At 43.3% G+C, this 24071-nt stretch overlaps 2 protein-coding genes and 1 long non-coding RNA gene across 22 annotated transcripts in view; 1 reads left to right on the top strand and 2 right to left on the bottom strand.

Moving 5' to 3' along the window:
- The window catches only part of CRB2 (crumbs cell polarity complex component 2), a 67579-nt gene extending 50454 nt beyond the window's left edge, over nucleotides 1-17125 (top strand). For 4 of the 9 annotated variants that reach the window (XM_048052089.2, XM_048052087.2, XM_048052097.2 and 1 more), the window contains 7 exons: nucleotides 2323-3270; nucleotides 4095-4639; nucleotides 6476-6641; nucleotides 7504-8371; nucleotides 9453-9569; nucleotides 10039-10165; nucleotides 12646-12873. In XM_048052089.2, coding sequence (XP_047908046.2) covers nucleotides 2323-3270; nucleotides 4095-4639; nucleotides 6476-6641; nucleotides 7504-8371; nucleotides 9453-9569; nucleotides 10039-10165; nucleotides 12646-12873 — 2999 coding nt within the window. Of the gene's footprint in view, nucleotides 1-2322; nucleotides 3271-4094; nucleotides 4640-6475; nucleotides 6642-7503; nucleotides 8372-9452; nucleotides 9570-10038; nucleotides 10166-12645; nucleotides 12874-13840 lie in introns of those variants that run through there. The other 5 variants (XR_007159421.2, XR_007159424.2, XM_048052063.2 and 2 more) reach the window with 5 other exon arrangements.
- LOC106040683 (uncharacterized) lies at nucleotides 5019-17966 on the bottom strand. 2 transcript variants are annotated; one of them, XR_010826041.1, is made up of 2 exons: nucleotides 17310-17966; nucleotides 5019-14570 (listed from the first exon to the last, which is right to left on the bottom strand). It is a non-coding gene; the product is annotated as an uncharacterized lncRNA (long non-coding RNA). The 2 variants fall into 2 exon arrangements; XR_001210024.3 differs by having other exon boundaries at nucleotides 17645-17966.
- A 527-nt stretch (nucleotides 17967-18493) lies between these two features.
- The window catches only part of DENND1A (DENN domain containing 1A), a 194393-nt gene continuing 188815 nt past the window's right edge, over nucleotides 18494-24071 (bottom strand). For 9 of the 11 annotated variants that reach the window (XM_066980576.1, XM_066980579.1, XM_066980577.1 and 6 more), the window contains 2 exons: nucleotides 22981-23236; nucleotides 18494-22079 (listed from right to left, as the gene is read on the bottom strand). In XM_066980576.1, coding sequence (XP_066836677.1) covers nucleotides 20757-22079; nucleotides 22981-23236 — 1579 coding nt within the window. In that variant the 3' untranslated portion in view covers nucleotides 18494-20756. Of the gene's footprint in view, nucleotides 22080-22980; nucleotides 23237-24071 lie in introns of those variants that run through there. The other 2 variants (XR_010826022.1, XR_010826024.1) reach the window with 1 other exon arrangement.

Raw genomic sequence — 24071 nt, 5'->3', positions numbered from 1 at the left:
AGGTGTCCTGCTGCTGCTCCGTGGGCAGAGCACGGCCAGAGGAGACACGGTTGGGCTGGGAGAGGGGCAGGGGGTACCGGGACTCTCTCCTGCTGCCAGCTGGTGCCTGCCTGCCCGCCTGGCCTTCTCAGAAAGGCAAAAATTCGTGGCATCTCTGCTTTTGTTACTCAGTCTAATGCTATTTTCTTCTCTTTGCCCTGGTAAACATTAACAGCTCTGATCTCAAATGGGTGGCGTGTCAAGCACTCAGGGCTGTGCTGAACCTAACTGTCTCTCTGGTACATTTGACAGCCTCTCCCCATAAGTCCGACCGCAAATCTGCCTCTTGCAGCTTGGAGAGTCCTTCAATCCACTGATAAGTCAGAAAACCCACTCCACGTAGTTCTACTGCTCTGTTTTTTCTGAATTCCAGCTGAGTTCTTCCCCTCTTCTCCCACCCTGGGATTCTCCAGGCCTAGAGACATCCTGTATGTTGTAGTTATTCCAACACATTTCCTTCAGTGCGGCCATAACTTTGTGCCAGGATCTCGATTCTTCTCTTGCTTCTTCCTTGAATGTCTCAGTTTCCTCAACAGTTTTCTCGCCAGTTAAGATCACACCCCAGGGTCTGTGTGCTGAGCACTAATTGCTGGGGAAAAAATGCTGTGCTGAGGTGGTATTAACAACTGAATCCGTCCATCACCTGAGCTCCTCCTCAAGGCAGACATTACTGGCCAAATTCCGTGCTTTTGTACAGTCACTACACACAGTAGTTCTCTTAGTTTAAGAAGAGAGGTGCAGCCATGTCCTAGAGGAATCTGAGGTGATGTTGCTGACAGAACAGCTCTAGCACAGCTGGAAGAGCAGAATTACCAGAGCCTCCCATTTCTGTTTCAATGCTTCACAGAGCATGATACGTGTTACGGCCTTACACTGATACAAAAGAACACTTTGGAGCTGGAAGCTGGTGTTGAGTCTTCACCTATCTGCGCAGATAGCAGTGCCAACAGCAGCCAAACGCTCGCTCTGAAAGGAGCAAGTTGGTCAGGCAGCAGGGTTGCAGGGGTTTGTGCAGGACTGTCATTGCTGGGGTGTGAGGCGGTTCCCAACATCTGCATGCAGATTCAAGAAGCTTCGTATCTTTTAAAATTTCTTTTATCACATTTCATCAAGTCCAGCTCCAGTACTTCTAATGCGCCATCTCCCCTCATCTCGTTTTCCCTCAGGCAACTCTCTAATCTGTTTGACATGCTCATTCTGGCTAGTGGCTTTTCTTTACAAATGTCTTTTGTGTTTTGATTCCCCTCCTTTGTGCGTGAATTCCTTCTTTTTCTTTCTGCTGTCCTCATTCTGCTTGCTGGGTAGATTCTGTATGTAATACTATTAGATCAGGATAATCCATGCTTGGCTTATCTGTGTGACTGTCTCTGAAGATTAGTGAAAACCGATGTTATGGGCCAGATAAACAGTGAACTGGTTTAGGAGGGCTCTTCTGTCAGTCTGGAGATGCTCAGGAAAATGACAGCTGATTTTCGTTAACCAGATTTGAGTGTAATGGCTTGTAATTTACTTGAGCCCTGTCGGGATCCATGTGCCTCGAGGAGACACACTAACTGCACTGCAGTACTTTTTACCCAGTTCACTTCTGCAGGACTGGACAAAACTGAAATCAGCTTCAGTGCAAGTATGACAAAGTGCCTGTGGAGCATGTTTTGTTTGTTGTTTGGTAATGATCTGAGTTTTGTGAATGTTTTACCACTGGAGGGTTGTCTGGGATTGTTTTCCAAAGTACGGAATTTGAATTTTCTTAACTGAGGCTTTCCAATAACTTCCATGGCTGGTGACCCAGTTTGATGCTGTCTGCAACAATGGTGCCCAGAACATGCTCCAGTCAGATCTATAGACTTAACGTGAGTCTAAATGTACCAAATCTATGTATGAAAGACATAAAATCCTTGTCTGTGCTGTCTTGTCCCTTTAATACCCTCTGCTTGCTCTCATGCATGCTGATCAGCTATGGTGTCTGAGATTGTCTGGGAGAGGGCAGTGGGGCTGTTGGATGACGCAGGCTGACTGGCCGAAGCTCTGCAGACAGCACCCTCTTTGCAGCACCTGGAAGGACAGCAAAGAATTCTCTCTCTGTTGCTTGTACGTTAGTGGTAGGCCACTCTGGTGAGCGCAGGGGCTTCTCGCTGGCAGCCCTAGGGCTTCTCTGGTTTCCTGAAGAGAACAGCTTAGGGACTGGCAGTGCTGGGGAGGGCGGTCTGTGCCTCACTGGCTTGCTCAGGGGAAGGGAGTCACAATCCCCTGCAGTGAGATCCCGTTTCTAAATCTCTTTCGCAGGTGTGGAATGTGCTGTTAACATCAATGAGTGTGAGGAGGGTCCCTGCAAGAATGGAGCTGTCTGTGAGGATGGCATTGCTGACTATACCTGCCACTGTGCCCCTAGCCAGGATGGCATTGTATGGGGAGGGAAGAACTGCTCTGTCAAGCTCACTGGGTGCCAGACGCATGACTGCCAAAATGAGGCCTTGTGCATCCCCACCTACCAAGCTGAGAGCCACGGCCACCTGTGCCAGTGCCAGCCTGGTTTCTTTGATGCCACATGCTCAACACCAACAACATTTTCCTTTGCTTCCAGAGGGTATCTCCTGATTGAGCTGCCCGTGAACAATCAGAGCAGGAGGGAGATAGCAGGAGATCAGCTTCCCAGTGTGTCCCTCCGGTTCCGAACCACCTTGCCCAGCGCCATCCTTTTTTACCGAGGCCATGAAGCTGAATACTTGTTCCTGGAGCTCTTTGATGGCATTCTGCATGCAGGACTGAAGAGGGAGGATGTTGGGTACCTGCTGCTCCTGGAGGGGCTGAGAGTTGATGATGGCCATTGGTATAAAGTCGAAGTTATTTTGCAGAGCACTTTGCAGCTAAAGCTCTGGCATGACTCTTGTGAAGCAGGTGTCTGCCTGCGGAGCTCTTCTGTCCCTCACGGCACGGCTTCCATCCCGCATGCCTTCCTCAGCATGTATATCGGAGGTGCTGGGGATCCAATGGCCAGCAACACACAGAGCCAGCAGGGCTTTGTTGGCTGCCTGCAAGACGTGCAGGTGGATGCTGAAGCTGTGCTGCCGGTGGATCTCCCGGTGAACGAGTCGTCCCCAGTGAGGCTGGGCTGTGACCGGACGGAGTGGTGCCTCTCCAGGCCCTGCTCTCACGGAGGGCTGTGCGTGGACCTTTGGGCAACGTTCAGGTGCGACTGCTCCAGGCCATACGGAGGCCCTGCGTGCTCCTACGGTAAGTGCCACGGGATTTACATCTGCCAGCTCATCTGTCAACTGGGGCTTCAAAGATACTAGATAAGCATTGATGTTAGCTCCAGAAGCAGTATTTTCTACTTGACCAGAGAGAAGAATAAAGCAAATGCCTCTGTAAATAAAATTCTCATTGATCCCTTGTCTGTCACTTGCTCCTGCAGGAAAGACTGTCAGGTTTGTGGTGCAGACACAATTCCTTGTTGAGGCTCTGACTTTGTATCAGATCTTTGTATCAGATCTAAGTGATTGTAGGAGGGCAGGGAGGTTGTTGAACTACAAAAAGCTGAGCTTCATTTTTATTTTAGGGTTAATAGGAATGTATTGCTTTATAAATAAAATAGTGTTAAAGGAAGCTCTGTGACAATTTGCAGTTAAAACCACACCCATTTGCACTGTTGTGTTCCTGCAAGGCTTATATTAATATTGCCCATTTTTGTTTAATTCCTGAGCCTAAATATAGCAAGTACAAAGTTGTTCTGCTGTTACCAAATTTACAAGTTTCAAAAGCAACTTGGTGGTTTAGAAGTCCTTGACTAAATCTGCTGGGTGGCAAGGTCTCTGCTAGATCTGCTTTTCCCCCTTCTGCTACTTGTGTGTTCTAAGTTCTTCCCCTCCAGAGAAAGCAAGGACACTTTCGCCTACATCCTAATTTTAGACCTGTGTGGGGAGGAAGCAAAATTACCCTGATACACGTTGAAAATCTTGGGAAGAAAGGTCTTGTCCCATTCACAGAGGTTACAGTGCCCTGTGCCAGCTGCATTCCCCTTGTCATGGAGCTGATGCACGTTTCTTTTTCTCTTCCAGAGCGCCCAGCAGCAACATTTGGCCTGGAGAATTCTACTAGCTTTGCCTCTTTCATCCTTTCTGATAGCCTTGGTGCTGACTTCAACATCTCCTTTTTCATTCGTAGTTTGAAACCTAATGGTTTGCTGCTGCAAATCAGCAATGAAACAGACCCTTGCCTCACTATATACTTGAAGAATGGCAAGCTAAAGATAGAGATGTTATCTACAGATACTGTGACATTCCCAGAAAATGTAATTGATGGGAGAAGACATTTGGTAGCTCTGTCTTTCCAAGGAGGAGTTGTTGGTGCCCACCAATCAGACACATACGTGGAGCTGGGACACCTTGTAGGAACACCTCTTTTAGCTGGCTATGAAGTGTATATCGGTGGGCGTCCTGACCCAGACAGCGCTGATGCGTGGGGAGGCTACTTTAAAGGCTGTTTGCAAGACATCCAGCTGAACAACCACAGAATAGAGTTTTTTCAGGTTGAGAACTACAGTCTCCCACAGGAACAAAATGTGAATCTGGTAAATGGATGCATCTCTGATGACACCTGCAAGGTAAGAAGTCTCTTGTTTCTTTCTACATGTGTGCAGTAGTTTATTATAGGTCTGTGATTATAAAATTGTTTGACTGCTGCTTTTACCAGCAAAATGAGTTTTTTAAAGTATTGAAGGAAATAGTACATGGTCCCAGACACACTTGTTTCACTCTATATCCTACACACAATTTAAGCACCAAGTTTTCTCTAGTTCCCTTTACAGCCTCCTCTTTTATGGGCTGCCCAGGGAAGTGGTTGAGTCACCTACCCTGGAGGTCTTTAAAAGACGTTTAGATGTAGAGCTTAGCGATATGGTTTAGTGGAGGTCTTGTTAGTGTTAGGTCAGAGGTTGGACTAGGTGATCTTGGAGGTCTCTTCCAACCTAGATGATTCTGTGATTCACTCAGGAATTCATCGCTTCAGCACCAACAGCTCAAGGAACTGTCCTCATGGTGCCCTTAGAGGAAGCTGCCTCTCCTTTATGCCACCATATTTAAATGTAGGGGAGCTACGCTCCGTAATGGTTGTCCTTCCTGCTCGTGGTGCTATGAAGTGTTGTCACTTCTCTGGCATTAGGTGTGTCCTGCCAGTGACAGAACACTGTGGGGCTCTCAGGAGCTTTACAGCTGCTTTCACCTGTTTCACACCTTTCCTCTTGTGTCTGGTGGTTTTGTTTTCATTCCTTCTGTGAAATGTTGGTTACTTTAGTTGGCTATAATTAGGCACTGTTTGCACAGTGTGTTGCTGTAGGGGTGTTAAGTATTATAATAGTGCTGTAGTGTGTTTTGATGTCATGAGATGTCAAATACTTTGACTAAATGAGGCTGAACCTGCAGGGATTGGAGCCTTTTCTATTTGTTTCTAATAGTTTAGAATTGCCTTTAGCTTATGATGACTTTTCTCAATTTTATGTAATTAATCAGCAATTACCTGACTTCATTAGGCTTCTTAGTAGATAGATTACCATTATTTCCGTGCTGTCTGATTTTTATTTTTTATTTTTCCTTTTTTGCTCAGGCAGGAAAGGAAAACTGTTACTAGCAGAAAGGGGAAGCAGAACGGGACATCTGTACTCTTAGACCTCACTGTCACGATGTAACTCCTGTCTCTCTATCCTTTTTTCATAGGATAACTTTTCAAATCTGAGAGCTGCAGACTTCTCTAGTGTGAAACTATGGGAAAAACTCCCTCATACGTCCTGTAATATTACTGATTTGGGCAGCTGTTTGCTTTGATTTGAACACACACAGACAAAAAGAACCAAAAAACTAATCTGAAGAATAGCAGACTCTGGTAGATAATTCATATCAGAGGCCATAACAACAAGAATAGTAGCAAGCAAGGGCGTGTTTCCTTCTCTCAAATAACTAGATGCAAACCGTCAATAGTAACGTTGTACTGCCTGGTGTGATACGTGTGAAACCCCTCTTTGACAGAGCGATGAGGACTGGTGCCCAAACCCTGACTGCTGTGCGTGTGTGCACCTGAAATCTGTAGATTTTGCAACAGCTTGAAGTTCAGCATGTGCAGACCAGTAGCAGTGGGTGAGATGTTCTCCGAAGCACAAGTTCCTTGCAGATGTCCTGTCAGCTGTCCTTTTCCAAACTGATGGAGTTCTGTCTAGAGAGTTTCTGTCAATCAGCAGTGGCTGTAGGGAGAGGCATGGTCTCAGGAACTGCTTGCATAAGGACCCTTGTGCTTCCTTTCCTACCATTGATTCACTATTTTAATTATCCTTATTTCTGATTCAAACACTGCTTGTAGTAATCTCTGTTGTCACGTTTCTTTCTACCAACTTCTCATAGATCTGAACATGAATTGCACTGCTCCTGCATTGCACTATTTTGTTTTTCAGTCCGAGCCATGTCAGAATGGTGGCAGATGCATCGTCACTTGGAATGATTTCCATTGTAGCTGTCCAGCAAATTTCACTGGGAAATATTGTGAAGAGAGAGTCTGGTGTGAAAGTGACCCATGTCCTGAAGCTACTACATGTATAGACGTTCTAGCAGGATATGTGTGTAAGTACTGTTTTCCTGTGTATGTATTAGTAAAGTCTGTGTGTGTGTTAGTAAAGTGTCGACAGTCAGTATTTCTCATTCATACTATTGCAATAAACACAAACACGTGCTGCAACAACAGTGCTGCAATTAGCAAGCTGGGAATGATGCCCAAGTAGGCACTCTCAGGCAGCATGCATTTTATGGATTTACCACCACTTTGTGCTAGAGCAAAGATTGTACTCAAAGGTGTTTTCTGTCTGACAGAATGACAGTTCTGTATGACTTTATCAGGGAGGAGCCAGTTCACTGTTACGCCTGCCTTATCATCACTGCAATGCCATCTTGTTTTCCATAATGTTCCTCCCTTTCAAGAGTCTCAGTTGTTTGACCAAGTAAGACACAATTAAGTGTTGCAAATGTGTCTGTTTTCACCTAAGACAGAACCATGAATAATGAAGAACGCTAGTTAGCTAATGATTCCCTGCTGGGGAGGGAATGTTGTTGGAGGCTACGAAATGTCCTGAACTCGGTGTTGGTGTGTTCCCTGCTCTGCCACTTCTCAGCAGCCTCTGATGTATTACTTTCCTGACTTACACTCTAGTTTTTCTATACTAGCATAAGGGGGATAGTTGTATTTTTGTGCTGTGCTGTGACACTAATGAGTAAAAATCGGTACACAAGAGTTGGATATTATTATTAGAAGTGTAAGTGTAAACAGGAAGAGCTTTAATGATGCCAGCTGCTAGGCCTGTAATCCTACTCACACTAAGCTTACATGATTCTTAAGGGAGGGAACCCGCCAAGAGTTCGCCATTGGTCTGTCTCTAATATTACACCTACTGTCTTTCAAATCCCTGATGCTCTACCCCTTTATTTATAGGTCTGGCTAATGCAACATTTAATAGTGACGGTGCCATTGAATTTACCACCAACGCATCAGTGACCAGAACGCTGAGCAGCCTCCACATGGATTTCAGAACCAGGGACGAAGATGCTGTTTTGCTTTGGGCTGTGGAAGAAGTGGATTCCCTCCAGATAGCCATTAAGAACTCCTCCCTCCTTGTTGACATCAGGAGTGGGAACAGTATTGAAGGTGTCAGCTTCCTGACTAAGAAGTCTGTCACGGATGGTGCCTGGCACACAATCTCTGTGTCTATGGAAGAGCCGTCTGCACTTTCCTCCAGATGGGTGGTTCACTTGGATGGGTCTGTTAACGTGACTCTGCAGGGAAATGCTGGGAACTTGGACTTCTTAAAGAACAATGCACTGATTGTTCTAGGTGAAAACTTCACTGGCTGCCTCGGACAAGTGAAGATAGGGGGTATCTACCTGCCATTCACTGCCCACCTCTCGTACCCTCAACCAGAACAGTTTCAGCAGTCCAGCAGAAGGACCGTCCAGCTGGGCTGCACGGGGGCTGATGTTTGTGCGTCCAGCCCGTGCCTCAACGCCGGCACCTGCCAGGACTTGTTCAACTCCTTCAGCTGTGCCTGCAGCGCTGGCTGGGGTGGGCTGCTCTGCGAGTCTAACATTGACGACTGCCAGCCAAACCCTTGTGTTCATGGCAATTGTGCTGATGCAGTAGCAGATTTTCAGTGTGACTGCTTCCGGGGATACATTGGGAAGAAGTGTGACATCAATGTGGATGACTGTGTGCGGCACCAGTGCCAAAATGGAGCCACCTGCATTGATGGGGTTTATGGCTACTCCTGCAAGTGCCTGCCACAGTTTTCAGGACCTCGCTGCGAGTAGGTGCCTTGCTTGGTTTGAAGGGGGATAGAGAAGCCCCCAGATAAATTGGACTTTTGCTTTGGAACACTCCAGGAAAAATTTTCACTGTGGGTATCTGGTAGATATAGCACCTAAATTCTGCTGTTAATTTGAAGGTGCTGTCCAGGTCCAAATCCTCACAGAAAGGTTCTTGGCCACAGGATAAGGAGCCTTCTTTCTTATGCGGGTCATCCTCATGTTACATTTCAGAGCTGTTTAAAGTGCAAGTACTATAGCCCATCACCACATCCATCTTGCATTCCTATAAAAATCCATCTTCTCTAGGATTTGACACCCATCTGACATGTTGTTGTACTGATTTAACAAAGCCAACCCACTTCCATGCTTATGAACTGAAAGGAACCTCATGGCCCCCAGAGGATGGAAGCAGGTTGTGTTCTAAAGTTTCAGGTGTACTGAATGCACTAGAGTGCTAGGAATGGTCCCACATAGGATGGGTTTCTGGGCAGTGTGCAGGAGAGAGACAATCTAATCTGTGCTGAAAATGGTACATAAGGTTTATATTTATAGCACTTGTATTTGTTTGGAAAAACTCCAGCATACGTTAGTCACAAAGGTATGTCTCATATTGGTAAAGGAAGCAGGAACCAACATATTCTTTAGACTTCCATATACTTGTGCCTGTTCAAATTGAACAATGAGATAGATGCTTACATGGTTGAACTTCCTGTTTTACTTTGTTTCTGGTGCAGATAATTACCTAGTGCATGCATTATTCTTTTTGTGGCCTAGCTGCGCTACAGTTTGGTATTCCAATTTGGTATTCCTGTCTCTGCATATATTTTTCTCAGCAGGAATAGGAAACTGTGAGAAGAGTCCTAGTACTGATAGTGCTTGTGCATATTCTGCTAGCAGCACAAACTTGTTTCTGGGCACGTTTAAAATTATATGCTGATATTATGGATTATTTCTGACACTTCTCCCTTCTCAACTTGTGTCAAAGTCCTTCCTACAAAAAGCAGTGACTATGCTTATGACCCTTGTCAGCACAGTCTCCACTGTATCCGAGCTTTAAAAGCTGCCTTTTGTTTTTCCCAGATGGCCATTCCCACCTGAGCAGTGTGGTAAGAACTTCACTTGTCTGAATGGTGGCACGTGCATCACCGAGACCTGGGGAGCCAACTGCAGTTGCAAGCCTGGTTTCACTGGAAGGAAGTACGTGCTATTTTTCTGCAAAGGAGCTTGTGCTCTGATTCTTACATCCATGGGATACCTGAACAGGTTCAAATGTTTCATCCTCTCATATATCCTTTTGCCATTCAAACAACTGCTCCAAAATTGTAAACCAGGTGTTATTTTTAGAAGAGGTGGGCTTGGTATGATACTGCTCACATAACCAGTTTTCACAGTATGGAGTGCTTCCAACTATTTCTTTTGCCTCATGAGGATTCGTTAACTGTACTAGAGAACCTTATTGGGTTCAATCATTCAGAAATGACAAAAGGAGGATTGGTGCAAAAGGGTAAAACTTCCATGTTGCTGGACCCTGCAGAAAGCACGTGAAAAAGATGCAACAGGAGCTTTTCAAACAAATGAGGCTTTTGTAGGCTGTATGATCTTGCGTTCTATGTCACAAAAACATATGAGAAATTTCATTTAATTCTAACACGCTTTTCTTTTCCAGTTGTCAAATTAATATAAATGAGTGTGATCCAAATCCTTGCCAGAACGGAGGTACATGTCAAGACTCTGAGAACAAATACGAGTGTTTGTGCAGTGCCAGCTACACTGGAGAGCGCTGTGACATTAACGTAAGCACTTCCTCATCTTTGCTTTTGGAAGCTCCTGTCTGTTCTTCCAAACTTTGAGTTGTGAGAAGCAGCAGAAGTAGGCTCAGCAGAATCCTTGGGTAGTAGGGCATTAGTGGTACTGCCTGTATATTGTATGTGTCTTGGCTAAAGCGCACTGGTAAGCACAGTTGGCACCAAAAAAACATGAAGTGTGAAATAAATTTTTTGGCAATGCTGTTGTATGTTAGTCTTCAGCATACAAGTAATTGCAGCAAATACTTCTTAGAATCTGCATGTTCTGCCAGATGGTTTCCAGGGCTGTCTCTTGGACTTCCCTTAGATTTTTACCTTGGACAATAATCAAACTACTGCAGTTGGACCTACAAAAAGGAGATATTACTTACCTGCCTTATGCTCATAGCGGTGGTACGAAAAGAAAACTAGAGATTTTAGTTACATCATTTTTAAAATAAGAACAAAGAAGACAAATTTGATTCAAAGCCAGTAATGACTGGCAGCAAATTTGAGTCTTGTGGATTGTTAAGGCTGTTTTCACTTTCACAGTGTAAATAAGGAGGTAAGAATAGACAAAAAATATGAAGGGGTGGGGAGGACCAGTTAACAGTGAATGAAAACTTATCTAGTTTCTATTAAATAGGAAGTTGTTGGGTAATATAAAGTGCACAAATCGCAGGAAAACTGGAAATGGCTGAGCCAGCTGAGTGACTGGGTTACAAGGTGTGACAGAGGTGTGTAATGTACCAAATAAAGGGACAGTGTCTCAAAAGTGAGATATTCAGTTGTTAAAGGGTTAAAAATACTTTTTTATACTGAATACTTTTTAAATACTTTTTTAATGAGTGGAATACTTTCCATTCACCACCTTGCACAGCCTCCCAGTTTCCTAGAGAATGGAGTTTGAGCTAGCATTTTGTCTTGCATGAGCGTCTCTCTCTCTCCAAAGATCATCTGGGTAGAAATAGATGTGTTTGAGATAGGAAGTCAGATGAAATCAAGCTAAGTGTGATTCAAGTCTAAGTGAAAATGTAGCATGCTTCTTTCTGCTGAGTCTGCTTCTGACCAGATGGGCAGCCTTTGTGATGCTTTACTTTTTCTCCATAAGGGAAGTATTGTTGTCTGAGCCCAGAATCCTTCCTGCATGGAAGCTGTTAAATCATACGCTTACTTTTTCTCTGTAAAGATGTTGCATGGACAGGTGGCTTGTGTGGTAACCTGGGAATGCACTAACCCATACTGCATGGAACAGACTGCGCACCAAGGTGGGGTCTGCTGCTGTTGCTGTTACTAAGGCTCGTATAGTGCATGTGCCATGAGGTCGCTCCTGACACTTCCAGTTTACGTGCATAGATTCTTTCAGGTACCTCCGCTTCTTCTGTTCAAAGACACTTCTTGTAGATTCCTTCTGTTCATTCTCACCATCTGCATTACTTTTTTGCAGAACAGTCTTTCCTTTCCCTCTTAATAGGACAGTGCCTGTGGTGGGGGGGCAGGGAGAAGGACACACTGCGGCTGACAGGCGTTTGCTGTTAATGGTGGCTGTAGAAGCAGAGGGGTCAGCTGCGTTCTCGCTCTTCCTCCCTCCCACCAACAGTAGCAAGTAAGGAGCATGCAACAGGCAGTAGGAGCAGACTTCTAAAACCTCCTGTAGCACTGGTACTGTGTGACTAATCTGCATGCTTGTGCAAACCAAGAACTAACCAGTAGCACGTGGCTTGAGTTTTGGCACTCTCAGAGAATCGACTTCAGTTTCAGTCACTGGAAATGGCAGAAGGACTTCCAGGTAGTCTGGGGATATTCCTTCTGTGTATTGCTGTGTGACGTGGGCAGAGACTGCATGGCATCCAAAAGCTGTAGATAATTGAGCTTGAATTCTTTTGCTTTTATCTGTTAGGTGGCAGATACTATTTTTAACAGTAAGAAATATTTCCCATTGTTAGGCATATTGTAATTTTAAAGGTTTCTTTAATGATAAAAATTCCACATTTTTTTTCATTCTTTATTGTCGTGCTCCATACTACTCTTAATTCTACCAGCAGCTGAAGAACGTTCATTTGACTACATTTCTCTGCTCTGTATTTGGGCCTTTTGTCTTCTCCATCTCCCATCCATGTACCGACTTTAACATCATCCCCTTCCTGCTGCATGTTGTTTTCAACTTCTTTCTGCTGAAGACTATCATTGATGAATGTCACTCGTTTTTAATTAGAAGAAAATTTCAGAAGTTGTTACTAGCTGTTCTTTGTATAAAAAGTGGTCCATTTGAAAAAAAAAAAAAAAAAAGACATTTTGCTGAGAGATTAAACAAGCATTCCCTGTGTAGGTGCCCTCAAACGCTGTGCTTGTCCTTTTCCATTCAGGTACACATCTGCTTTTTTTTTTTCTCTCTTTTTACATCCTTCACTTTGACTATGTTGGGCTCTTCAACTTAAGTTATTGTAACCACTAGAGTTTCATTGTTTCTCCATTAATTTCTTTTACAGAAAGGGACTCCAGGTGCTTTCTTCCCCTCCCCACTAATTGAAGTAGCTGTCCCTGTAGCCTGTGGCTCTTTACTGCTCCTCAGTATTGGTCTCATATTCATGATTCTCACTGCAAGGAAGAGGCGCCAGTCAGAGGGAACCTACAGCCCAAGTCAGCAAGAAGTGGCAGGAGCTCGGCTGGAGATGGACAGTGTCCTAAAGGTGCCACCTGAAGAGCGGTTAATATAGGCACTACCTTGACAAGCAGATGTACCTGTGAGGTCTGCTTTGACCATGATCTTTTTCCAGCACCTGCAACAGCAGATCCACTCTTATCTCGGTTTCCTTAAGGCATGGTAATGAAGACCTGGATTTAGACGTACAAGGCAGACTGTATATGCAATAGCTGTTCTAGCTGGTTTCATTTAATTGAGTCAGTTGCACACCACTGGCTCATAGTGAGCCTCTTTACTCCCTTCTGTCCTGCCCCATGGGCTGCCCCCATATGTCTATCCAGGTAGGAGCTGTTGAAGTGCACCGGCTTTGAAGTTCCTCTGGCTCCATTCCACTTTTCATGCAGCAATGGCACGTTTAAATCTGCTTTAAAAGGCAGGGTTAAATTGGGCAGTAACTTACAGACAAAGGTCTCTATGTAGTTTTAAGGAGAGTTGGATGGAGGATATTTACAGTTACTTTATATACTCTGCTCTTTTTCTTGTTAACAACTGAACACACTCAAAGGCATATGAGGTTTTCAAATCTTCAACAGCAACAGCAGCTGTGACCTCCTGCCCTGTGATGGACACTGTTTCAGGGAGTTGTCATTAATTACTGAAATCATTGTACAAATCAATTTTTATGAAGTAATCTGTTAGACATTCCCATGGGTACCAACAAGAAAGGTGCAGTCAGAACGATGTGGGTTTGTGGACCAGTGCTGAAGCTAGCCGCAGTCTCTGGTGCCAGGTACTGAACTTGTGCCTTGCATGGGGGGGGGGGGAGCAGGAAAGCTTCTGCATTGCCTGAACTCGTGTGATACAGCAGGGACTACAGCACCTAATCAGGGAAAGTGGGTGGGGGAACTCAGGGCGAGCATTGCTGTCATCACTCTGACAGTACCCATGCAGTTTAGTGAGGCAGTGGGGATGGGGAGGAGGGATGTGAAATGCCGTGCTGTCCACGTGGAAGCTCTCAGTAACACCCTGTTCTACCGCAGCAGCCAGTGTGGGCGCACCTTAGTAACTCCTCCGTTGTGGGAGCAGTTGGGGCTGCAGGGGCTGCCCTTCTCCTTGCAGTTGGTGCAGCCACGGTGATTGCCATGAAGAGGAGGAGAGCAACTCAGGGAAGATACAGTCCAAGCCGGCAGGAAAAAGATGGGGCTCGAGTGGAAATGTGGAACGTAATCAAGCTGCCACCAACGGAGAGGCTGATATAACGAGTGGGGTCACAGGTGCTGTGTCGTCCTTTCACTGTCAAGGAACTGTTACAGCATTTTGGTCTTAGGCCAACTTTTTTTTTTTTTTTTTTGTAGGACAGGTCTGTACTGCTTTAAGCTACTTACAGGACACAGGCAAGTGCTTGCTGTTAACTTGGCAGTAAGATTCAACTGCTTAAATGAGCTTGGTAATTTTATGTTATTCCAGTTCATCCATAAAAGCTTTGTATAAAATTGGTCTGCAAGCAAGAGCAGTAAAGTCTGGGGAGAAAAGGAAAAAAAAAAAAAAGCCCTGGAGGCAGTGGTGAAAGCAAGGAAGCAAGCAGTGGCTATGGCACAGCAGAGGTAAGGTGTATAGACCCCTAACAATATAGTGCCACAGGTCCCTAGTGAGCTGGTAGAGGCAGCTGTATGCTGCCAGCCTTACCGATTGCATCCATCCGTCATTTCTGCAGTAACTGTCACTGTTGGCAGTCAGGGTCACAGCACCATGCAGCGAAGTGAGGAAGGTCTAAGGGTGGGGAACAACTCAGTGTATTAAGAAATTACACTTCTTTCAAAAACAGTGTGCCTCTGCCACATCTGCAATGCAAAGGCAGGTGACTGATGGAAGGTAACTCCTAGAGCCGCTGCTGTCTTTCCACAAGAGGACCGCAGTGAAGTACCAGTATGCATAGTGTGCTTCTACTAAAGCTTTTTTCCTAAGACTAGACTAAACCATAGGAATATATTAAGTGCCTTTCTAAGACTGCCTGACCAGTTACAGTATTAACATTCTTAAAAGTAGGATGCTTACATGTAAAAAAAAAAACAGATCACTTGCTTTGATCAGACTACAATGTTGACATTAGCAGGCTGGGTGGTTTGTTTTTTTCCTCCTCAGTCTGTTCCTAGTCTAGTATCTGCCATCCACACAGAGCAGACTGCAGTGACTCAGGCATTGACATTAAAAAGCATGACCACACAATAGTCCTTAGTAAGAGCTTTAACATTTGAATGTCAAGTGATACCTGTGTGAGAAGGGGGTGAAGGACATTTTTCAAGACTTGTAGCCTTCTGGACAGCCAGCTTTGGGCTTGTCGATACAGAAGAGTGGAATTTAGTTAATTAATATACTGACCTTTAACATGAAACTGGTTTGTTGTTGTAGTGAGACACAGCATTCATTTTCCACTTTGCTCCAAAAGGGATATTTAGTATTTTGGCTTTACTGCTCCTTTATTACTGTTTTAGCTTATGGATGTGCACGTTTGTCTTTAACGTAATGTGTCAAAGCAAAAACTGCAGCAGAGCAGGCCAAATAAGGCTTAAAATCAGTAGCATTTCAAAATAATTACTACAAATATCTGTGAGAAATATTTAGAAAATAGTATCTGCTTTTTAATCTCCAAAATACTATTAATAAGCAGGGTGTGAATATGCACACTGTAGTTAATTGCCACAGGAAGACAATGCTATACTGTTTTATGCTTTTTTGCTCTTGGATTTTTTTTTAAACTGTAGTTGTAAACTCTTTTTTTGTAATTCTAAGCAAAGGGAAGAGATGAAACTACTGATCAGAGTTGTCCAATTAAGAACAGGTCTTCTGCATGTGTGCAACTGTGGATGTAAGGTGAAGAATGAAATAGTTGGAGAAACAGAACACAAGAAATCATTAGGAGGTGAGGCAATTTATGTTTTGTCTTTAAAGTCACTTTTCTCTAATATTTAGAAGTTAAAAGAGTAAGTGGTGATCCCACGCTGGCTGTGGCTTGAGAAGGAATTGGACATAGTACTGATAGGTTAGCTCACGTCTGTATTTCAGGTCAGGGAGCTTGCTATCACTTTTATTTATTAGCAGTAACACTGCTGTTACTTTTAACATGGATGATTTGCTCTGTGTATTTTCCAGATACTATTTAGGAAGGTCTAACATACTTTTAGAATAGAGACAGCTATAGTGCCCACTAACCTCGCTACAGGGAAACAAGTTAAACTGCACACCTTAAGAAAATGGTGAGTATAACTTTGCCCAGCAGCATCTGGGGAACAGGACTAAAGCAATGAAGCAGGCAGGGCTTTTCTGGCAGAGCAGGTCTGAAGGGGAGGACCCCACATGCAGAGCTGGTTACTGTGTCTCTAGGGAAACAAAAATTCACCCTTGGTGTGAGACTACCCTGTCTTAAGGGTGGTGTTTGGGGTTATCTCCTGATGAGAAAGGACTCAAACCCCACACGAGCATCAGTGAGCTGGTCCAGAAGCCACGGGCAGAATGCCCTGTGTCCTGCCAGTGCGCAACTGCATCTAAGCCTTTACTTAAATGCGAAGGTAGGTGTGTTTTCCTTTATCCCATAATGACATACGATACAGTAAAGCCACAGCAAGCTTAGAATATGCTTTAGGTTCCCAAATCTCAGGCCTGATTAAACTTTAGGTCGTTGCTGGGAGAGGTGTGTACTTTGACTTTTTAGCTCTGCTCCATTTTTTCTTAGATTTAAAAATGTAGAAAAATGAAGGCAGCAACAGGATCTAAATATCATCAATCAATATTACTCTAGCCTGTGTTATTTTGAGAAGAAGAAAAACAGAATTGTTTCGGAAGAGCTGAATATTACTAAGCTTCTGAGCTATCCTGAAAGGCAACAAGTAGCTACAATCCCCACAATAGTAAAGACACCTAAAAACCCAGCAAACTGCAAGCAGTGAATCTGTCTGCATCCCCTACTGTTCCTGGGTAGTCAGCAGGAAGACTGCTGCTCAGTCGCTTTACGGGATTAGGAGAGCAGACATTTGTACTTCAAGCACCCAAAGCCAGTACTAGTAAAAGTGTTAAAATATTTTTGTCAGTGTCTTGAGCATTTCTGCAAAAATAATTTATGAAAGTAAGTTTTTTTCAATAATAAACCTATCTTTCTTTTGATATTTAATTTTTAAATATATTTTTTCACAAAACTGGATTTGCTGTAGTTAATGGTCACAGTCCTGATCTTTTGTAATTGTAAATTTTATAATTTGTAATAAATAAATAAATAAATAAAAATAGAATATCCCTCAAAAGAAATTTACAATAAAAATTGGATAAAAATAGACTTAGTTACCATGACCTGTGATTGCTTTCTCTCTTCACCTGTACTGAAGCACGTGCTACTACGTGTTATTACACACATACTACATGTACTTACTTGCTAAGGAAAGCTAGCAGTGATACTATTAACCCTTGGATTTATGAGCAAAGACACACAATCAGACTGCTTTTAGAGCTGTGACATACCTAAGAGTCGTAGATCTCTGGCCTGAGTCAGGACAGATATCTGCAGCAGCAAAAATCCTATTCTGGAGAAAAGGGGGACAGCACTCTTCAGGAGAAGGGAGAAAGCCAGAGGGGACAAACACTCCTGTCTGCACCACCCTATCTAACCCAGCATGGCTGGAGAGAACCACGACTGAATATCAAAGGAAAGTCTCATTTAAGCTTTTAGAAGACCCTTTCCTACATCAAAAGCCTACACAGATATCTCCCCTCCAGTGGCCTGAAGATCTCTTCTGCAATCCCGAGCTGTACAGCAAGAGGCAGAAGCTGGGGCTGGGACCAGCTGGACTCCTTACCTTGTAAGTGTCTGGTGGCAGTGCTGCACCCGCTGCAGGGCAAGCTGCGAGCCCTTTCCTGGCAGGAGAGCATTACATGGCCGGAGCTCGGGGAGCAGCCTGTTGAACTGCAGCACGGAAAGTGTTTTTCTTTTCCTTTACGGAATAATTCAAAGTAATAGTAGTTATAACTTGTAGCCTTCACTATAATAGATAAAATGTAGGTCTGATTGACAGCTTCCAATTCCAATGTCTAACACGTTTCCAACCCAATAAAGTGAAAACAATATAAATACGGGTTTACAACAGTTCTTAAACTCTGGGTCGTCCCCCCCCCCCCCCCCCCCCTTTTTTTTTTTAATTTTAAATAAATGCTATTTCTAAGAGAGGAAAACATCTGTAAATAAGTGGTACCAAACAAGCAAACAGTATGGACAGTACAGGCAAATGTATAAAGCTGGACCTAAAAGCCATTGATGAAAAATAAGAGACAAGAAGTAAAAATAACACTTCTTATACTAGATGACTACAACTATCAAAAATACTTCTACATCAGAAAAAGAAATGTTTTACATCTGAGCTTGCTCTCCCAGGCACACTTTGTTTATGTTTGGCACTATTAGGGCTTAAGCATTACAGGAATTCCTGAGTTTAAGTAAGACAACTATTCAGGAGGTGAGGAAGGACACAAACTCCACCACCGTGCTGCCTTGTACCCCTTGATCTTAGAGGTGCGTTCAACCTCCGCCCTTCCCACTTTCAAAATAAAACGAAGGCTGATTAATGCCATTTATATTAAATGTTAGTTACAAAGCACTTAAAAGTACTGACTTAAAAATAAATCCAAGAGTGCTTGTTCGACTAAAAAGAGCAACTTCAAAAAATATTTAATTTGGGACTTACTTATACTATACAATACGGGAAGAGCAAAATAATCAGCGATTGAAAATGATTTGCAGTGATACAGAATTACCTGAGTGTTTTCCTATTTAGTTAAGCATGTGTATTACGCCTACTCAGTATATAATCGGTGTGTGACCAAAAAAAAAAGTATGTTAAATTCAAATTACACATCATATGCAGAACTATCTGGTGTTTGTACATATCCATTATAATTGTAAAAGTTTTTATCATCTAGCTCATAGTAAAGGAAATCTGAAAATTACAGACTGCATTTATATATAATGTTCATATTCTAAACTGTATAAAATAAAATGGAGCTATTGTCTTAGACTTTAAATATTTTACTATGCAATACTAAAACCATCTGTCTTCCAACACAAAAAGAAAATACAAATCCAACTGAATGGCTTGTAAAAGTAACAGTGCTTTACAGAAATAGAGTAATATTAATGCAATACTATGGTCTTTCCCAAACTGTTGGCATTTCAGATAATAAGAGTATTTTTCTTTTGTATTGCACAGACTCAAACGCACAGACAGCCATTTTCATACACTAGAGTAAGAAAACCTCCAAGAGTATATGAGTAAAATAGATACATTGGAAATAATTCAGATAAAGCTTTACAAGAATTTCCCCGTGTGTCCAAAATGATTTCCTTTACCAAAGGCTTAATGGCAATGTGATTATGTCTTCTGGAGTAACATGTTTTAAATTGGACTGTGCCCAAATACAAAACAAAACAAAAAAGCACCACTTAAGTAAAACAAAAATGATAACTGCAAAGACAGCAAGTTTTAAAGGAGGTGCTAAGACTAATATGAAATTTCTTGAGAATACTATTGCCACAGAAAAGTGTCTTAGAAAATCAGAATGAACGTACCCTTTAATCTTCTCACTGCATTTCTGTACTTTGTGACCTCGCAGTCCATTTCATGGTCCAGTTAATGTCTCGTTAGCCCAGCAAACTGTTCTCATCAAAAGCAGGATAAAGATCGTGGGTTTTAAGACAGGCTGAACGACTGGAGAGCCTTGCAGACCAGAATGAAATCCCATTGCTTAAAGGTAGCAGTTAGCACTTCTGAAGTCCAGCAGTGACAGGCAGCTGCCATGCATTGGCCTTCCAGCATTACATCACTTAGCTCTACTTGGAGTCTTATTTCTGTCTGTGCAGACAAGCACTGCGGCTTTAATCTCTCTGCACTTGGGCATCTTGTCAGTATGCTTTCAACTTGAACTCATGAGCCAGGGACTTTTATACCCCAATTTTTTTCTCTCTCTCTCTTTTTTTAGTAAGTAAGATGTTGTTACATCCCATTCATATACTGCCATATGTAATATTTATATATAATATTAACATACACATACATAAGAACTAGGATATGCTTCATGGACTCTATTTTCTGATGTATTTAACAAACAAAAAAACCCTATAAACAACAACAAAAGAAAATCAATTGCTGGTGTTTCCGGTTTCCCAACAGAGATGCAGGACCAAACCCTGAGCAACTGCTCTGTGCTACGGTTTTGTTGCAACAAGGAATTACGACAATTCTGCACCAGAGAGGTCCCTGTTACCTCTCAGTGTCAAGTTTACTAGGGGAGGGAAATAAAAAAAAAAATTGCAACAAAAGCTCACCCAATAGTATGACCTAGATGAATGTATTCCAAGAGAGGACAAACTCGGTCAGACTAAGCCTAATGGATTAACTCAGTGCAGTCCACAAAGCTGGTTTGTTTGCTGCACTTTACATGTGAAAGGAAAAATATAGCTATATAAGCAACACAGGAAAAACTGAACTGAACACCATTCACACAGGCAGCAAGAAAACACAAGTACGATGTGCTATGTCATGCTCCCGGCTGTGCTAAGGACTGAAAATACAAGGGCAGGAGTAACTTCTGCATCAGTAGTACTGTCTGAAAAGCTACGTGTGGAAAACCAAACCAAATCAACCAAAACCCAACTACCTTCATGCTTTGGTCAGTGCAAAAGTCATGCGGTTTTCAGTGGCAGAAAGTGAGAAAACAGTTGCAGGGATGAGGACAACATGGGAACTCCCCAGCAAAACAAACTCTGAGCAAAAAGCAATCATGGGAATTGCAGCGTGGTGATGGTCCTGCAGCCATCCTGGCTCAGACTGCCATAAAAGAAATGCTTGGTTTTATGCTGGCTCAAAAAAACAAAATCTCTGTCAATTCCAAAGGGACATCAAAAGGCCATTGGGAACACTACTCAAAGGTTTCCCATTGCTTTCTGAGCTGTTCAACCTTACCTGGTGTGGATGACACATCTTGCTTTGTCTTTTTTAACAAATCTTCAAATGGATCTTTTGTCTCCTCAGATTTTGAGGATTGTAACATTGACTCTAAGCCCTTAGCTGGCCTGGAAGGGATCAAAGGAGGTTCATTAGACAGAAGAGCTAGTACTTGCTTGGTATCTACCTTGGAACTGGACTTGCCCACCTGTAATGTTCTGGATTTAGAAGGACCACTTAAACACGCTGGCTGTAGAGAGCTTGCTGGAGAAGCACTGTGGCTCTGCAGCAGTAAGGAGCTAGCTGGTGCCACAGCTGGAGCCTGGCTAAACAAGTTTGGCATGGACAATGTTGAAATGTTTGGCTGAGGTCTTTGTGGTGGGTAGAAACCAGAATTAGGTGTTATGAAGCTAGAGCTATAAGCATGACCTAAGGTGGGGGTGAAAGAGCCCCTTGGGGGTCTAACAAGAGACACTGACAGGGCTCCTGGCACTGTTTGTGTAAATGGATTAGGAGATGCCTGTAAAAAAGGTGGCAGTACTGGGGAAGGATAACTGAGCGACTGGACAAATGGTGCAGCTGCAGGAGGCACAAAGTCACTTGCCACTGAGGCAAAGCCCGCTCCAGAAGGTGGAGTGGCTGAGCTCTGCAGGCTGCAGGAGCCTTGCTGTGGGCCACTGCTTTGCCAGCTGGCTGTTTTTAATGGATCCAGCAGGTTAAGAAGGTAGTCACTTTCATTACCAGTATTGTCTGTCTTCACCTTGACGGGTTGGAGCATCTCTGCAGTGCTGGTAGCACTGGACAAAAGCTGAGATGAATGAGAGGAATAATTTACAGACTGCTGGACTTCAGGATCTAAGGACACCCTACCAACTCCAAAGGGCTCTGGGATAAGATCTGAAACCAAATGGCTACGTCCTGTAGCGTGGGTGGTAAGAGTTTCTGTTGGCCCAGCTGGAATCTGATGCTTGGAAGCCCTGGGTGCTGGCGGTGGTGGCACTATCCCCAGTTCAGGAGTCTTTCTTCCCTGTGGCCTAGGAATGGTGATGTTCCCTTGAGTGGCAGGATTTGATTCATCCTTTTCCACAGGAGCCAGAATGCTGTCTCTACTCCGGGGTCTCCTTGTGATTGGCGGCATGTTACCAAGTGCAGTCAGGGGTCGTTCTGGTGAGCTTTGGGAATACTTGGTAGGAATAGCCATATCATCGTGACCCATACTCCACAGCTTGTTGTAAGGGTGAGACAGCTTCATGGGTGGTACAATCCTGTTCCTCTCAGCAACACCAAGTTCCATTCTCTGCAAGAAAACAATGTTAGCTTTCACAGATCTTATCACAACACCGATCCTAAAGTGACGACACGCTATGAGTGGAGGAGGATCTGTCTGCCGAGTGTGAACACTAGAAAGAGAGGAACAATTGCATGCAGCCCAGAGGGACAAACAGGAAAGGAGAAGCGGGACTCTGCAGTTTTAATTCCAGCTTTGCCTCTAATGAGTTGTTCAGCTGTGATACCTTGTGTCATCTCTTGAGAGCCACATAGGGAGTATGCAGCTATATCTAAGGTACCGAATTGGAGAAGGTTTAATTGTTGTATAGAAAAAGCAGTCAAACGAAATATGTGAAGTGATGCAACACAAAATTAAATATTATTTTAAGGTAGAAACGACATCCTTTTCTTTCATGTCACACGAATATCTCTTAGTCTGTTTTAGTTTGTCACTTTCTCAGATGCATATATTCAGTGATGTCCTTCACAAAGAACATTCCTCTTCAACAATCTAGTTTGTTCAACTGATACCTACACCAAAATGTCCACATTAAAAGAAGGTCATTAAAAACATGCAATTTCAAGGAGACCTGAAAATTCCCTTCTATTCCTTCTCACTGTTGAGCATCAGCTTCAAAGATAACGGCGTGTGATAGCCATAGGAAAAAACAGATTCTGAGGAATATGCAAGTATTTTTTGCTTTAGAAGTAAAGACTGTAGTTCTACTAGAAAAAAGTTACTGTTTTATAACTTAGGCCCATTTCAATAATTTCTTAATTCTGAAATGAATTTCAAAACACATGGACAGAGGGCTGGAAATTGGATGCACCTACCCAATATTACGAAAATATTTCTCAAAGAATAATCGAAGACAGACAGCCCTAGTTCTGTGCAAATTCCCCCAGGGCATATGAAAACCTGTACAAACCTGGTAGTCAAACGTGCATCGCTGATGTCCCTCTTCTTTGGGAGTCCGCAGGTCTTCTAGGCTCTTAGCCTGGCTGAGAGGCTGAGACTGTGTTTCTACTTCTAAGTTAGGGAAAATGTCTTCAAGGAGGTTGATTTCTGTGGTGTTGCTTGAGAGGAGAGGACTTGGAGGCAGAGGCTCTTTTGCCTTTTCTGGACTGACAGCCTCTTCCCCATCAGCACTATCAGACTCTTTCAGGGCCCGGTATGGCTGAGGCCTATGAGACAAGAAAACAGAAATCAAGTTGCAAATTGTCTTTTTCATTTTTTTTTTCAAAACAAGTATTTAGCAAGGAGTTGGATGGCTTTACAAAAAGTTTTTGGGTAGCAAATTACAGTGGCTTGTGAACAGCAGGTGTGTGAACAAAGTGACTGAGGGCAGGACATACAAAGATGACTTGGCACTCGAAGAGTTTTCAGAAAGGAAAAAGATGTAAGTGGGAAGTACTCAGAGGAAAGCTGTGATTATGCAGTTAGAGACAGACTGATGAGCCAAGTCTCTCTGAGCAGGAATAACCGGATGCTAGCTCTCCATTTTGACAGGCTGGCCCTTCCCACCCAGGCAGATGGCTGTTGCTGTGCTCAGTCCTTCCAGGCAGGAAGTCAGAGCAAGCACACCACAAACTGCTCCGTGTTCTGCAGGCACTTACATTCACTTGTTTCAAGCTAACTCAGCTTGAAACATAATTCAGTGTTTTCCTGCAATAATTGGGAATACTGTGCAGAGTTCCAATGATTATACTGGTGTCATCTTATCAAGAAACAACACAATTCATTATGAAGACACCTATTTTACATTTAAAGCCAAGGCCAAGTTAGCAACATGCTTTTCTTGCACATACCTCAGCAAAAAAAATGAACAACAGCAGATTTGCATATCAGTTCTGTGTACAGAGAACAGCGGCATAATGCACATCCAATTAATAACAAGAAGTGACACACATATCTGTGGTGATTGGCATTTGACTGGCAGCCAGTTTTACCGTGGCATTTAAACAAGATTTCAATTAAAAGAAAATATTTGTGAGACCTCCAAAAACAAAGATAATATGG

The sequence above is a fragment of the Anser cygnoides genome, chromosome 20, assembly GCF_040182565.1.
Source record: "Anser cygnoides isolate HZ-2024a breed goose chromosome 20, Taihu_goose_T2T_genome, whole genome shotgun sequence".
NCBI classification, from domain to species: Eukaryota; Metazoa; Chordata; class Aves; order Anseriformes; family Anatidae; genus Anser; species Anser cygnoides.
The sequence above is the reverse complement of the archived record's forward strand: the minus strand, read 5'-3'. Positions and strand labels throughout refer to the sequence as shown.